The sequence below is a fragment of the Salminus brasiliensis genome, chromosome 25 (genome assembly GCF_030463535.1).
Source record: "Salminus brasiliensis chromosome 25, fSalBra1.hap2, whole genome shotgun sequence".
Lineage (NCBI taxonomy): Eukaryota > Metazoa > Chordata > Actinopteri > Characiformes > Bryconidae > Salminus > Salminus brasiliensis.
This window is the reverse complement of record NC_132902.1, coordinates 11,910,863-11,928,311: the sequence shown is the minus strand read 5'-3', so window position 1 is coordinate 11,928,311 and position 17,449 is coordinate 11,910,863. Positions and strand designations below refer to the sequence as shown.

General features: G+C 39.3%; 1 protein-coding gene across 2 annotated transcripts in view; it reads left to right on the top strand.

Moving 5' to 3' along the window:
* cep89 (centrosomal protein 89) overlaps positions 1–17,449 on the top strand; it is a 167,594-nt gene that overhangs the window by 21,599 nt on the left and 128,546 nt on the right. For both annotated transcript variants that reach the window (XM_072671305.1, XM_072671306.1), the window contains 3 exons: positions 10,348–10,398; positions 11,029–11,112; positions 16,760–16,863. In XM_072671305.1, the coding sequence (XP_072527406.1) occupies positions 10,348–10,398; positions 11,029–11,112; positions 16,760–16,863 (239 nt within the window). The remainder of the gene's footprint in view (positions 1–10,347; positions 10,399–11,028; positions 11,113–16,759; positions 16,864–17,449) is intronic.

The following is a 17,449-nucleotide window of genomic DNA, read 5'->3' as shown; positions in this document are numbered from 1 at the left end:
AGTTTCCCTCATCACTATTCAATCATTTTTCACAATTAGTAATGCTATCCTTACCTAAGGCAGGTGAGGCCTGCAGTTTCTTAGATGTTCATCTGAGTTCTTTGTGGCTTCCTGGAAATTTTCTTAAGCAGGCCACTTCTGGGAAGATTCACCACTGTTGCACTTTTCTCAGTTTGAAGATAAGGGCTCTTACTGAGGTTTGCTTGAGCCAGAAATGGCTTTGAAATACTTTCCAGACATAGTGTGCTGCTTGTTTGGACCATTTGGTCTTCTAGCTACTATTGCTAAAAAAGTGAAGTAACGTTTACATTCAACAGGGTTGACAGTAATACGTCATTACCAATTCAGAAAACACACCATCAAGCAAACACATCCATGTCTGACTATAACTTCACCGATAGGAAAGCACAATAAACTCAATTATCCTTGCTATTATAGTCTTAAACATATTTAATTACACAGACAAATCTTAATGCATGTAGACACTATTTCTTAAAATGACCTAACTATTACATTTAATATTACACTGATATTTAGGTTTTTTATGTGTTGCAGTATTTTATAAACATACCTCTGCTTCTTTTCCTTTGGATCCATTGGATCCTTGTCCAATGAAGCGCATTGGTAATTTGATATGAATGAGCTCATTAGCTTGTCAGTTTTAAAAATACCCATCTCAGTAAAGAAGAAGCACTGTGACACTGACATTATGCATAGACACACATTTTGTGTGGTGTAGTGATGTTACCACTGACCAATGAGTATTTTATAGTATTGGACACTTGATTGATTGCTAGGGTGTGGTATAATGCTAATGAGCCTGCTTGTGACGCAGGAAGAGTCAAATCTGAATCCCAGACAAATCTATTGTAGAAAAATACAATCCCACAAGAAAATAGTATAGTATATGGTTGGGAAGGCACTCAAGGTATCTAATCTAATCTATTTGAACAAGCACGAAAAGGGGAGTTTTCAGGATATATCCCTTTAACAAACATGGCCTTTTCACAAATTCTAATTGTTCACATTTATTTTCCTCTCATTGTGCAGGATTTGCTGCTTATATCCAATGTGCCAAACATGGGATTTGAGTTGCCTGTCCGAATAATGGCCTATGTGACATTTTGGCCTTGAACAGTATTATGCTTTTATTTCTGTTGGTCAAAAGCCAGTAATTATCCGCAGATGGATGTTGGTGGGGTGGGGAAGTGGGGTGGGTGGTGTAATCCAGAGGTCAGCCAGTCCTCATAATCAGGAAAACTGAGAAATGTGTGTCTCTGCCTCTGAGCTATTTGTCTGATACAGGCCGTTTTTTTTTTCCCAGAGACGAGAAGGATTGGACTGAGAGGTGACATTACAGTAATGATATGCCGCTTTGCCTTTCATCTCTGTGAGCCTGATTAATGCATTATAGATGTTAGTTTGCCTGGTATTATAATTTCAAAGCAGCATTAACTTGAGAGGTTGGGCAGATCAGATTTTTCAATGCGGAAATTGGAGATTGCTGTTATATGATGGAGAATTCTCTTCTGATCCTTCCTCAGAACCTTTGCAGAAGTATGTTGCCATTCCCTGCATTTCAGATATGAGATTCACGCAGGCTACTTTGACCATGATGATGATTGTGATGATCATGAAGGTCATATAAATAAATATCACGTTTGTTATTTGTGGCTGTAGTCTAGAATTGAAGAAACCCAGCAAATGTCTAGACTCATCATCTAAATTGTGAACAGACAAAAAAAACAGGCAAAGACAGCATTTGCTGGATTCAAATAAGCACTGCTGTAGTGTCAAGCCATGCTTTGAGGAATATGTGTCATTTTGAAACATTCACTGGGTTTACTTTGTACAAAGAATTAGAGGTTAACAGATTTTAAAAGAAGGGGTTTCATTCTCTCATAGTAAATACTTGCACATGTTCAGTGTACCAATTATTATTATTATTATTATTATTATTATTATTATTATTTATTTTTTAAATAAATACTACTGCGTTTAGAATAAATGAGCCGTCCACCAAGCATATTTCCACAACCAGTTTTAAAGTACATACAAAGCACCTTGTTTAGGATAATACATACAGACAAATATGCAGGTATGCTGAAACAGCCTCAACGGTTTTCAGAATGTCCATTCCATGCTCCAAATCTTTTACCACCCCACATGATGTAGAGACAGTTCATCAGTCTTCCATCTGAAAAACTGTAGAACAGACCCTTAAACAGTCGAAGCCAGTGTTTTGCTCAAAGAACCAGGATGGCCAATAAAAGTACAAAGATATATAATCCAGCTTTGGAACATCCCTAGAATCAAATCCAGTAGACAACAAAACCCTTGTTCAGCCAAAGAACATAATGTTCTCCAACAATGGCCTAAGAAACATGTTTTAGGAGCACAAACAAACAAATTACCCTCCAAATCTTTCTTCCTATCCCTCTTAATAATAAAACTGGGGGTGAACAAAACCATATTCGCAAAACTAAGACAGTGACTGTCGCAATTTAATTTTTTGCAAATCAGACCCACCAAGCGGCATTCATATCAGTATCCCTCTAAAGGATAAGTTCAGATCCATTCTTTTTAATATTCATCTTATCTCCCAGAATCTTGGCCCAGCACAAAAGTACACAACTTCGCTAGGCCTTCGCTAACATTGCTTGCTAGGTGGGCTTGTTTGAGGTATGCATGGTTGCGTAGGTGGGACTTTGTAAAGGGCAGACATGCGATTGGAGCCATTGGATCCAGTCAGATCCCACTCTCCTCACTTCCAGGTCAAATGTAGGGGCCGCTACAAATGTTTTAGAGGGGCTGACAAATTCTATTAATCTGTTCGTGCTTTTAGCTGTTGGCTCCTGCGTGAATGACTGGTTTGATCATTCCAGTTAGAGGACAGCTGAATAAGAAGGAACAGAATGAGGCCATGTATCATTGATGAGGGCTCAGCGAGTGCTCTGATTGATGGACACGCACGTTTGGAGAATGAGAATGTGCCCTTCATCCTCCACATGCAATGGCATAATAAATGAATCTACATTTTTATTCACTTCTGATTTATTCAGACCATTGGGGAATCTGGTAATTGGAAGAGGAGCAGGGACTTTTAAACAAGCCTGGCATGTCTGTTCTAAAAGGCAGGGGCACTGTGCCAGTGAAGAACCAGTAAGAAACACTTGATTCATAAACTGGAACTCTTTGTACCTTTCAAGCTATAACGGCCAATTTTGCATGTTCAAGTTGCTTTCATTCACATGACATTCCAGGGTCACTCATAATGATTAGAATCAAGTCATGTCAAGTCAGGTTTATTTATACAGCACTTTTTATAACGGGCGTTGTCACAAAGCAGAGAGCTCCGGATCAGAGCTCCAAGTGAGGCAGCCAATGCCGACAGCGGCAAAGAAAAACTCCCATAGAGCAAGAAGAAGAAGAAGCCTTAGAGAAACCGAGACTTAAATGGGGAACCCATCCTTCTGTGGACAAATCTAGATAACAAAACAAATACCACAGCAAAAGCATGAAGAAATAATTCTTGAAAGGAGTAAATAAACAGAAGTGAGCCCAATACTGCATAGAGGTACTCAGATTTAACTACTGAAAACCAGAGTTTAATATTAGCAGTCTTATCAGGCGGGATAAGGAGAATTAGAACTGCCATGTTTACGTCAATATGTAAAGAACGTAACTAAAGAATACGTTAATGGAATGAGTGAAGCATGCTGGTTTTCTGGCTTGACTGGAGTGTGAATGGCACATGCAGAAATAATGCTCAAAGGTGGTCTAGTTGGTCTGGAGGGCATACACCAGTATCAAACCAGACAGAAGGGTGTTTGTGTGTTCTGGACTAACCGGTGCTTGGTTAGGCTCTTAGCAAAACAAACTGCCCGCAAGCCATTACAGTAGCAAAGTAATAAAGTGTGAACCTTTTTTTTGCATCATACAGGGAAAGTATGTTTCTTAGCAATATTTCAAAGATATGTGGATCGAATTCTGTCAATATGGGCGTCAAAGGACCGATCAGAAAATATCGTAACACCAAGGGTACCTGGTGCCACTGAGAATCTATGAAGATTAGACCTTAATTCAGAGAATCTGTTTCTAATGTTTGTTTTTTTTTTGTCCATGCATAAGGACATCTGTTCTGTGAGTGTTTAGCTGGAAGTTATTTGACATCCAGCCCAGTTGAGCTGAAATGCATCATGTGGCTTGGCCAGTATAAATACAATTGTGTATGATCTATGTACCAATGTGCGAATAACAGTGGCCAGTGGTAGCATGTATAATGTGAATAGTGATCCCAGATCAGAACCTTGTGGGACACCAAATTGTTGTTGCTGAGATCAATTGTTTAGTTAGATTGTGTTTGTTTATAATTGTGACACATTTGTATTTATTTATACATATTTATTTATTTATTTTAAATGTATTATTATTTAAATATTTTACTTATTAGATCAAAGGTTTCTGCATACAGGATTAGAAACATCACTGTTAACTGTTTTTTCAGAGGCACCTTCGAAGATTTTAAAGTCATGTTTTTGATATAATAGGAGGAATAGGAAGTGGCCAAGCTCCTCATTAACAGGCTGCAATCTGCTGTAATCACTAATACCTAATAAATATACTAATAAATATAATTTATTGCAACCAACACTGAATGCCCAGCTTACCTTTGGCTCTGATGCAGTCATGATGTTGATCATCTTTGACCACTTAGAGTGCTTGAACACTACTTAACCTGGATGAAAGACAGATGAACAAGGCACATAAAATGATCAACATGCAAAACAAATCCCTCTCATTAAAAACAGGTTACAGAAGCAAAAAATCATGAAGACGAAACTCCCATAAAGCAATAGACTCAAAAGAAGAACCTATGGTGGAATTATGCTAAAATAACTGAATTAGCATCAGTCTTGTTCCAAACTGAAAGGCTTCCCAATGAGAATTCCCTCGCAAGTATGTAATTTAGCCAAAAATCTATGCCTAATCGGTTGGTGGGTGGAAAAGCGATCCTTGTCGGGGAATCCCAGGCTGGGTGTCTTTTGTGGCTGCAGTCGATTGACTAGTATGGGGCCAAAGGCAGGAGTATAAACACGAGAAGGGCAAAAAGAGAAGCGTGTCAATAGAGGCCTGATTTCCTTCCATTTTCATTTCACACTTCACATCTGCCTACTCCTTCTCTCTTTCCCTCAGGACTCAGTCTCTCTCTCTTTTTGCTGTCTTTCTTTGTGTCTCTCTCAGCAGGGAGCTGATTTAAAGTTGAGGGAAATTGCTCAGTCTTCACACATGGTGACACATGGGCCTTTAAGCTCCAGCAGACAGTAGCTTGCTGTGCTACTGAATCATTGAATCTCTCTCTCTCTTTTTCTCTCTCTCTTTCTTTTTTTCTGGAGCCTATTACAAAACTGTTGATTGCTGTTGCGCAGTCTCAACCAGCCCTGCGCTGCACTCTGAGCATTGTTGTGCTTAGGCTGTACTTACATCTTTAAATCACTGGGGAATAGGGGGCAATGAAGAGAAGAATCGGGAGCAGAGAAAAGAAGAAAGAGGCAAGGGAGTGAAGAAAAACGATATAAGGGGGAAAGAGGAAGGGAACTGTCACAGTCTGCGCTTGAACCTTTTGTGCCTTCATCTCCGACCTGGCAACTCCCACTTATCACCTGCACCTGGCTCTTATTGGGGACTCATTAGGACTGCCATATGTTGTCACTCTCATAACGAGGGGGTAACTTTCTAGAAGAGGAAGAAAAAAGATTATTATTTCTTGTATAGGGCGACACAGTGTTCTTCTTGTGTCCAGGGTTTACTCCAGGTGCTCCAGGTTTCCTCCTGCCTCCTGCTTGCTCAATTGAGCGTGTGTGTAAGTGAATGGTTGTGCTTGTTACCCTGCGATGGACTGGTGTCCTGTCCAGTGGGGACTCTCGCCTAGCACCCAGTGATTCTGGGTGGGCTCTGGACCCACCGTGACTTTGACCAGGAACAAGTAAATGAATTTCCTATCATTCTAAACTTCATCATTTAACTTCCATATGCCTTCTCTTCTTTGCTGATTATACAATGTAACTGCGGCCTAAGCACAACAGTCCTCTAAGTGCAGCGCCGGGTTAGTAGGGTGCGCAAGAGCGATGTGACTACGTTGTCCAGCTAGGTGACAGGACTTACTGCTGCAGGCTGTTGCTCTGGGCGTTAGGGGTGGGATTAAGTGCATGCAGACAGTATCAGTGACACACTTCATCCATTTGAAGTGCTTGTTTTGGTGAACCTTATATAAGATCTTTGTCTAAACTGAAGTTATGTTAGCCTCTCAGCTAAGGCCTTGTCAAGATCACCGCACTCGTGAACGTTTTACTGTCCCTGGACGTTGGGACTGGTAGATAACTAGCCATGTTTAGAAGAGCAGACAGAGTAGTTTATGGGAATTAAACGTACCTGCAGTCTTAATGATGTACCGTGCAATTAAGATAACATGCAGCAATCAATTTTTGTAATTTAAGACGCTTTCACTATGCAGATTCAGATGTCCAGGTGTTATAAGCCTTTGTCAGTGCACAGATAAATGTGCCTTTGATACTAATCTGATACTCTGTCAGAGATAAATAATACTGTACTTTGTCTGTGTGTTTTTGTGTGTGGGTTATTCATCCCTTCAGAGATGGGCTTGCTCTGAAATTTGCAGTGGCAGGTTGTCCTAAAGGGGCCTGAAAAAAAAAATCTCAACTGTCTTTATTGGTCCTGCTGTCTAAAGCAGGCATATCTAAGGCCTTAGTAAGCTGGAAAGAAGTACTTGATGCTGGCAAGTGCAAAAATGTGATTTGAATGAATGTATAGATAAATGGATATATGGATATATATTAATCTCAAGGAAAATTGGAGCATTAAATACCAGAAAAGATGTTTTTGGACACCAGTTCTAATGAATGCATTCAGCTACCTTAAGTTGTGGCCATTGCTGACACAGATGTGCAAATGCATGCATGCACCTTGTCTATTCCCTGTAGAGAATCGCTGCCAATAGCTGCCATAAACATCACCTGATTTCATGAACATGACCAAGACCATTTTTTTTTAGCAGTCAGAGAAGATGTTTAATACAGTGGTCAGATTTCTTTCTACAATGTCCAAACGTCTTAGGATTAGACATTTACCAGAACAGTATTATGGACAGTCATGTCATTTAACATGTAATAGTATGTTCTCATTTTGCAATGTCTTTCATTTAATCTATGTTTTTGTCTTTTGTAGAATTAACATGTACCAGCGCTTCTTATTTGTTATCCTTATTTGGTAGTCCATTTGCTGGGCAAACATTTCTTACTGTATCTAGTTTCACATCAGTTGAAATGCTTTATGCATAATTCAGTGTGTATTAATTAGAAGGCAGCTTTGTTGAAAATGAAATGATGGATAATATTCCAATATTGCCAGCTTGACTAATTCTGAACAATGAGTCGTTTAAGAGCTAAAAGAACTGTCTGTTATCGGTGAGCTGAGCCGATTGAGGTAGCTCACTGACAGGAGCGAAAATGCCCGTCACAAGCTTTGTGAGAGTGCTGGGCTTTTTCACTGCTTTTACTGTAAAGCAGCCCGCATTCTACAATTGCTAACTCTACGAAAACACAGTTCAGTTCAAAATCTAGACCTCAGCCTAATTACGGAGAATGAATTCGTACAATGGAGTAAGAGTAAACAGCAGTGTGACTCATTACTAGAATAAAGATTGAAAAAGGCTCAATAATAATCATATGCACAAAGCCCCAAATAAGTAACTGTGTCTCATTAAGAGAAATCTTCTTCATTCCATATATTTGCACTTGTGAAGATGTCATGTTTTTGCAGTGTGTGTTTGAAGTCAGGCTTGTTCCCGACGCGCTGGTATCAGCTGGAAGCTGATTATCTAAGTCTGGCCCAATTCTGTTCCATATGCCACCCACCAGTAACTCACATTATGCCTAATCAGAGACACTTCATACTGGGAAACAATGACTCATGCTTTTTCCTCGTCTCCGTCTCTTTCTCTTTCTTCTGTCCTCCCCTGTTATTTTATGTGCTCTTTTTGATGTTTTTTGCTTTATAGTTTAGCTGGATGTCTGTAGAAGCTCAACAGTGTTAACAGTACCACCTCCTTAATTTGGCTTACATATCGGCCCCCTGCTAACATGCTATGCTTTCCAGTTAATAGCTATACCCCCCTGAAACATCACTTTTAGTTTTTTCCCCTGTCATATAAATGATTGTATCGGGTCCCATCTGCAGGAAAATGACTTCCAACACACTTTGTTTTTATAATTCAAGCTATTAAATGTTACAGAAAATAAACCTGCAGTCCTCATGCCAACAATTTCACCCACAAATCTTGAACAAGCTTTAAAAATCGAAATTTAAAATGTACATAACTATGGGTGTTGGATCTTAGGAGAATACAGTACTTTTGGATGCTTCATAATTCTTGAAAGTCAGGCTCTGCTATGTGAAAATACAGACTAGTGCACAAAAGGTCTGCTGTGAACAGTTAAGTGAATAAAAGATGACCTGATTTCCAAAAGGCACAACGTTGAAGATGAAAGATTTCTTTGATAATTTAAGCAAGATTGACTTTTTTTTATATCCATCTTTGACAATTTCAGAATACAAAAAATGAAAAGCGCCTTCAGCATGACCAATCTACCGGCTTAACAGTGTAGGTGTATTCTTTTCATTGAAATTCTGCAGGCTTTTTATTCTGGCCATACAGGGTTTTTTTTTATTTGCCCCTATAGCAATCCTACGAGCAGTTTTCTTTAAAGGTTTTCTTCAACTTTACCTCCACTGTTAACCCACCTTTTTTATTACATGACAAACTAAGAAAATGTCTACTTGAACCCCCCCTAGCCTTTTCCTGCTTTATAAGCATCAGTTATTTTAATTTTGTGTGATGGGCAGCTGATTAGAGGAATCTACGGCTGCTGGTTGTAGATGCAAGGTTTTAGTCAAGTATTTCGTCAAATTTAAGTCAAGTATTTTGAAATTATTATCGCCTGACCTTTCCTAACAAGGACCGTGAACAAGCTGTAGCCCTTAAAAGCTAATAAAGGTCTAAGAACTAGGTAAACTTTTAATTTCTAGATGTTAGCGCTGGCTTTAATCTGATGGTGCTGTGCTGCTGACAGTGCTGTACAACACACTACAAATATGCAACTGAGCTTAGTTTTTGATGCAGTTAAACACAGAGAATTTATGTTTTATGTTTATTGCTGTGAGACTAAAATATTTCTTTGACTGAATACAGAAAATTATTAAAATGGTAAATATTCTTTTAAAGTGAAATAAGTCAAATAAGGAACAATGCTTAAACGTGTTTGATGAGGCCATGTTCTAAAGGTAACCTTAATGTTTAAAACAAATGATGTTGGATTGTACATTCCTTATTTTTTTTCTGGGATCACAGTAAGGTCAGATATTGATTGTAACAGTCTAAATAAAAATGTATTTCCAAAATAGTTTCCTAATTTTAATGTGATGAGATTTTAACCGTAACGTAAAATGCTCAAAGAATATAAAGGAGGGCTGATGTGTTCAAATTATGTGGATAATGAAAACTAGGAAAAAATTGGAGATACATTGGCAAGTTGTTTTGACATGATAATGATTATGTTTCTGAATAAATGTATGTTTCCTGTAGGTTTTAGGAATAAACTAATTTTGGCCCATTTTTGTCAAATTAGGTTCTGCCTGAATTAGCATGCACGATTTGTTCCATCTCTATGAAAGTACATAGCTCTGGCCTATTTAACTTAAAAGTCAAAAGTAAGTTTAATGATATATTTACTGCATAGTGAAATTTAAATCATTTTTAAAATCATGTAAGACTACTTTTCCTTTGGGTCTACCACTTTTATATGTTCATTAATTGTTCTATACTAAACCCAAATAGAACTGTTCGGCCTATGAGTTGCTTTGAGAAAGTTAAGAAAGACTTAATGGATATGTTCTAGTGCTAGTTTGAGTGTGAATGAGAAGGAACTGGAGTACTGTACAACCAAACCGCCATCTGTGATTATTTGTGATTCTGGCTCTCATACCGTTTAACTGGAGCCATCGCCTAAAGCTGTATGCTAGCAGAGATGCACATCCTAAGGGCAGAGTGACTGTAGAATGATGTTATCAGCTGGGATTGAACCCATGGCCTTTACTTCATGGTTTATGGCCAACACTGTTTGCACTGCGGTACTAAATAGAAAGTGAGGGGTTTCTGGACGATTCAGTAGTTACTTGGTTTCCTGCCTTTCTAGCTACAGTTTATGGTTGTTTAGAGATAGAGTTTGGCATCTGTAATCTTTAATGTTGTTGTGCTTCCCTGTTCCCCAGTGTTCTCGGAATTGTGGCCTACCATTGAAGGGACCTGCACCTCCATGGCTGGTAAGAGAGACTGTTGCACATTTACTCGTGTGAGCAAAATCCGCGTAGGCCCCACAATACAATATACTCGAGCCGCGAGACACTGCAATATATTGGGATTTCTCTTACTGCAATATAAAAAAATATTTTATCCACAGCAAAATAGCAGGTTGGCTACAACTAAACTGGGACAAATAAATAAATCTAGTTTGCTCTAATAAAGTGAATCATTCTAATAATTAAAGTAACAGAGTGCTAGTAGCACTTTTCTACCCGCCTCTGCTTAGTTCTAAGCAGGGATTTAATTTGGTAACTTGATTTGTAATGACTCCCTCATGCTCTTATCTCTCTCTGTTAGAAATGTCAGTGTAAATGTTTGATAAAAGATTCATTTGCTCAGAGTTAAAAAAGCTCGCTCTACTACTTCTTTGAACGTCACCTATTGCTGTGAATGTGTGCCACATTTAGGCCTCATAACTAAGGCTGTAAGAAGATAAAGAAGACTAATGGCTAAGGCTTGTCACTGTATTCCATAGAGCTGCTTAGGTACTAAGTTTGTGACACTTCTGCAGTGTAGAACTTTGCTGTGGGTTTTGCAGCGTTCTGTGCTTTCCCTAAGGTGCGTTTTGTTGTTTTCTGTTTTGCCTGCAGCTGAATATGAAATATTTATCGCCGCTTTTATTGGCTTATGAAGACCAGCTGGCTGAGAGAGACAAGCTACTCAAGTCTTGTGAGGTCAGTGTGTGGTTTACCTACATAGTCCTTGGTGCGTGTGGGAATGTGGGTTTAGGTGTTGTAGATGTTAATGTTTTTTTTTTTTTCTTTTTAAATGAATGCACCGACATGTTACAACAGTTTAACCCTAGAAATTCACACTGAAGTCCCAGACCACTTTTTGAATGTGTCACCATACAGAAGAGAGGTTATTTGGTACATCATTAGTATTAGTCTTGTTTCACTCTTGCTTAAAACTCCAGCCATTAGGAGGTATTAATGCACACACCTACTATTGAAGTGCATTTTAGATTTACAGTTGTTCAGATCCCTTCTGCCATCAGGAAGAAGGTACCGCAGCATCCGGTCCAATAAGACCAGACTCTGCAATAGCTTCTTCCCCCAAGCCATCAGACTTCTCAACTCCAGAGACTGAACTGATGGTTTTTCTGTTCCATACACACACACACACACACACACACACACACACACACACACACACTCACTCTCTTTCTCTCTCTCTCTCTCTCTCTCTCTCTCTCTCTCATACACCAATCATTTACCCCAGACAATATGGGACGCAATTTGCACTAATAACTATACTACCTCACTGGACTCAATATTTATTGCACACTGAATAGTTTGCACACTACCCCTAATTATTTATTATTCTTTGTCTGTATTGTGTTGTATTGTCTGTCCGCACTGTACTGTGTTGCACTTTTGTTCTGTATGCACTGTGTCTATGTTGCACCATGGTCCTGGAGGAACGTTGTTTCGTTTCACTGTGTACTCTGGATGTAGTTGAAATGACAATAAAAACCCACTTCACTTGACTTGATCTAACGGAAGCACCATTGCGCCACTGCAGAATAGAAATTGTCATATGCATACAGTCATGTGAAAAGATTGGCACCCCATGAAAACATTAAGTCTTGGCCTGATGTTTTTTTGACAGCAAGAGTTTCCTCCTTGCACACCTCCCAAGAACATCAAACTTGTGCAAGCTCCTTCTAAAGGTAGATACTGTACATCAAGTGTGGCATGGCACCTTAGGATTGTTGGATTGTTTTTATGCATCTTGAGGCTCTTGGGCTGAACTTGCCAGGACATCCTGACCTGGCCAAGTTGACCTCTGTTTTAAATGTTCCTTGCTTGTAAAGTATTTTGCGAACAGTGGATGTTTTTTAATTGGTTTTTAAATCCCTTCCCAGACTCTTTATATATCTGTATATATCTTCAACCTTTGGATCTCACCATGATGAAGCCACTCACTTCAGCTAATCATCTGCACCTGATTTTAATTTTAGACAATTTAAGTAGTAATAAATGTGGGGGTGTCCTAACGTTTTTGGAAAATTCATTCAAAATTATGTTTCATATATTTATATTTGTTAATAAAAGACATGATATACATATAAATTATATATCTATAATAACATACCTTGTTGGTACACCTTATAAGATTACAGCTAGTGAATGTACATAAAAGACAGTGGTGGCTGGTGGTCTAGTTTGGGTGTTAAACACAGTGATGGAGACACAATTTGCTATATGGGCAAAAGGGCATGGAGTCACCTGATGGCATCCTTTCTTTGCTAAATTCAGTAAAGGGGTAGTTATGCTCACAATGCAATCTCCGGTAGATGGATATCGAAGGAAATCCTGAACTGGAAGCAACTCTAATAAGAAGTTCTTTACTGAAAAATAAACTAGCTTTTATGAGTAGCCATGTATGGAAGGTCTTTTAGCATTTGTTTTTTTTAATTGTTGCATACATCGTAACCTGACAAATGTATCAAACTATCAATAGCTAAGTTAAAAAAGCTAACTTATTATTCTCTATTCTCTATTATTCTTCTTTTTCTTGTCAAACATTGCATTTAAGTGGCTCAGCAAATGTAGTGACCTAGATATATATATATATGTATATCAATATTAATTGTATAATGAAGTAAGCCTTGAAAGGCTGTACGATACAGTTTATCAGAAGTAAAGTTGTTCTTAGGCTTAGTATTACTGTAGATGGAAAACCACAACAAAAACAATCTGACCAGTATTTTATAAATGATGACATTTATTATTAGTAATATTTTATATTTACACTATTCTTCCACCACACAATGTAGTCCAATGTAGTTAAAAACAAGGACAAATAATTAGTTAAAAACCCAGTGTAAGCTTGGTTGCCAAGCCATCTAAAGAACATATTAGGCTATAGCTTGTATAGAACTATAACTTACTGATTGGGAATTACGGTTTACATCAATGTGGACATTTCCATTGATAATTGCACTTTTCTTAGCTGATGGGCTGCAGAGGCTTGGCTCTGAGCAAGTGTGCTTTGAAGAAGCAGTACAAGCAAGGATGTCTCTTTATCTTGGCTCATTATGGTTTGGGTGACTGTAGAGACGATTTGCTTTGTTGGCCAGTCACAGCTATAATCTCACTCCCAAGCCAACATCAGAACATTTCTGCACGATTATACTTTGCAGACAGTGCTTTGTGTGCTGTATTGTTTATAGTTTTATTGTCCCCCCAGCATGGAACTGAGGAAGTTGCTTCAGGCTCTCTGATGTACCTAAAGAAAACATAAAGGTTTATAGAATGTTGCAAATGCTAGCCTATGCATTGTGCTATTATACACTATTTGAAAGTAACAAGAACTTTACGTGCACTCTCAAATCTGTCCATAATCAGATTTTTGTAGTTATCTGATCATTTAAGGGGTCATATGAAGAACATACTCCTATTTCTTATCAGAATAAGGTCTAGCAATCTGATTAATCAGATAAAGAGAGCTGATTTTAGCTTAGTGATCAGATCTCTCAGTGCATGCTTTTCAGTGCTTTACCTTGATCTATCTTGGATTTCTCAGTCTGTGCATGCATTAAATAAACCATGGTACCGGAAATAAGCAAGCAGCATTTAACACAGCTTTAACACTTTAACACTTTTTGGAGCGACACCTAAAACAACAACATGAATGGCAAAATAAACATCTTCTAGATGTTGATTAGTGTGGCTTGATGTGTCAAACATCATGTAAAACCCAAATTTCATGTGTCACGTCTTATTCTTGGAGATTATTGGCTGGATTATTGCCTGACTCTCTGCCTGACCTGTAGACCTGGTGTTCCCCATTTTCTGATTACTCAAGTGCATAAAAACGCGTTGATCGGATGACCACATCTGATGTTCTGCAGTTATCGGATTGTGAAGTGCACTCACTGTTTGTAACGTTTGTCCTATTTGGATGGTTATAAAAGGCCAGTACATTTGGAAGACGAAGGGGGCAGGACATTAACTGTCCCCCAGCAGCTTGTACATGAATCCACTGTCCCGTTTCCTCTGGGGTCTTGAGGATTTCTAGCGACTTTATTAAACGTCTAGGTGGCTTCAAACCATATTTGACCTTGTGGGCAAGAAACCTGATGAATGGACATGTTTCAGTTGTCAGTTGTCCTCTTTGATTACCAGATGTTGTACATCAAACCAAACCTTAGCCTGGTGGTATTTCGAACTGTCTTAACCCTCTCTTTTTTCTGCTTTGCGCACTACTCCAACAGGCGTTTCTACATTTCCAGCTCGCCACTTCAGTCAGTCTTTGAAGAAGGAAATTACGTTGTGTCTAAGCATAACAGATTCCTCAGTCAGTGCTGATGTAGAGTGCGGTACATTTTGCTTGCATTCGTGTTGAAATAATAACCATCAAGCTTGTACAAAATTAACAGATGAGAAAAGATCTTTTGTGGAAGACGAGTCCCTGTTTATGTGATGTTACAGCTTACAGTCTTTGTGCAGCATTAAAATACATTACTAACCGCCCTCCATACCACCCCTCCAAACTTAATCAGCTGTACCTGCTATTGCATCAGTTCCCTACCAAGCACTCATTACTTTTAAGCTGATTTGAGGTTGTTTGAAGAGCAGTAGATCACAGTTTCAAATAGAAGTGAAGTATATGCAGCTGACACTTGTTGAAGCTAATGTAAAGCTACCATTGTTCACATCTGACAAGTAACTTAGCGTCTCAACAATCCATTGAGGTCAATCCGTTGGTGCATAGTACCATGTCAGAGTTGAAGTTCATTTATGTTCATATATCTGATTTAGTATCATAATACTCTATGCTGCAGAGATAAACTTTGCGGATGATCTGTGTGTTTTATTTGTAGTGATGTTACCTCTAATTTCCAAGTCATCTGAATCATATTGACCATAATGTTTGCCCAATCAAAAACTAACAAAGTATGTATGGTGGTTTTCGTGTAGTATTCCAGCATAGAGGGGTACAACAGAATGCCCCCAAGGCTGCCTGCACCATTTGTTGTGACTAAACCAAGTTACTTGCTTTCAGAAACCAACAAAAGGTGCAACCCAAAAATGTGAAAGCGGCTTATGAACACGTGGTTGCTGATAGTAATTCCAGGGGCCCTATCTGACACCCTGCGCAAAGCGTGTCGTAAGGCTCATTGCTATCTTACACCCCGCCAACAGTCTATTTTCACACCTTCTGTCTGCATAGTCTATATAGCAAAGGTGCTTGCAAATATATCTACCTGGATGGGCGTGGTGGTCTCAAAATGAGGTGTGTTCAGGTAAATTTCTGGGGTATTGGTATCTTGGCAACAGAAAACTCAGGTGCGCCACTGACTGAAAACAACCTAGGTGGACGTCAACAGTGAGACGTTCATTGCTATCTTGCCAGTGAATTGTCAACACAGGCGCGTGCAGCCCAACATGCGTACCCCCCGCTTGTTACGCACACATGGACACGCAGCAGTGCACAAACCCATATCACGTGCCAGTTGGCAGCTATGAAGACTTTTACATCAACAATAAACAAAATAGAAAATAAAGTAAGATAATATAAGCACAGCAGGCTAAGGCGCTTACACTATGGCCCGAGGATGGCAAGTTCCATAGTGAGGGTTATGCTGCTTTGCCATCAGCAGCGGGAGTCCGTGAGAGCACTATTGGCCATGCTCTGTCTGGATGGGTAGATGAAGCTCTCACCCAACATCATCCCATCCTGATGCTGGCCGGCACGGGCATCTGTTGGCTGATATATCAGAGCTGGGGATCCTGCTGCCTAGTGATGCTGCATTGGCGGCATCGGAGGAGGCATGTGCTTATCCTCTTCTTTTTAGTATTAGCAGCATTGCAAGTGATGGGGGCTATCCGAGTGAATGGGTGGATTAATTGGGAATAATAGGCAGGTCACTGCCTGGTCATGCACCTGTTCAGCCGGGCACAGCATAGCAAGTCAACATAGCAGCTGAAACCATAAAATTTGCTTTTCCATTCATCACTGTGGCATTTAACTGGTGAGGACTCTGGGTCTAGCTCTGATTTGTTGACTCCTTAGTTCTATCCATGGTTAACTCAAATCTGACCTCAGAAATTTCTATTTTTAATGTGCTGCAACTGGTCAAACTGTAAGTAAATGTAAAACCTTTTGTTATATTGGTAAAAAACCTGGTGCATAAGACAGAATTCCATTGTTGTGGGGCCATCATAGGTGTGCGTACATGGAGTACCTTTACAGTGGGTTTGAACACGGCTCAGTCAATCAGTTTTTAGAAGCCGATCCATCCATTTTATGAAGTGAAGCGAATCACTTGTAATGCAGTGGAAGTGTAAAGTCTGTTTCCTCTTCTTACAGGAAGAAGTGAAGAGGTTGAGGGTGCGCTCAGAGGAAGTGATTCAGGAGAACGAGAGACTTCATGCAGACCTCAGCAAGAGAAGCAGCATTAGTAATAAAGAGTGGTAAGAATGATTTCATGATTCATCAAGAACGGAACTGTTAGTAGTAAAAAGCAGTCTGTCTGTCACACATGCAAACTAGGGATGGTATTACCAACTTATCACTATTAGCAGATATTTAAAGCTAAAGACCCATGGGAAAAATAACTTCCTTATGTTACTTTACAACAAGAGCCTCTCTCTTTTTGTGCAAGTCAACTTTCCATTGTCCTACACTCAATGATTGAGGAAACTTGTAAGCTGATGCCCCCAGTACATGCTCGACCTTTTGTGTTTGTACTTATTCTTTGATGCTGCCAAGATCTCCAGGTGAAGTTTTTTTCTCAGAGACTGACTTTGTGGACTTTAGTGCATCAGCAAGTGAATGATTATCTGTGACACAACAAAATAGCATTATCGATTCCATCAGACATGGCCAATGTTTCACCAGCAAGTGAAATCCTCTTGACTCTCTTTGACTGCCAAGAAAGGGGTGAGAACTTGCCGTCTTCTCCTATTAGAACAATCAGGTGTCCTCCTTGGGTGCCTCCATCTGAAAGATTTCCAATAGATTTAAGTTTGAGCACTAGTCTGTTTGCTTCATAGACCG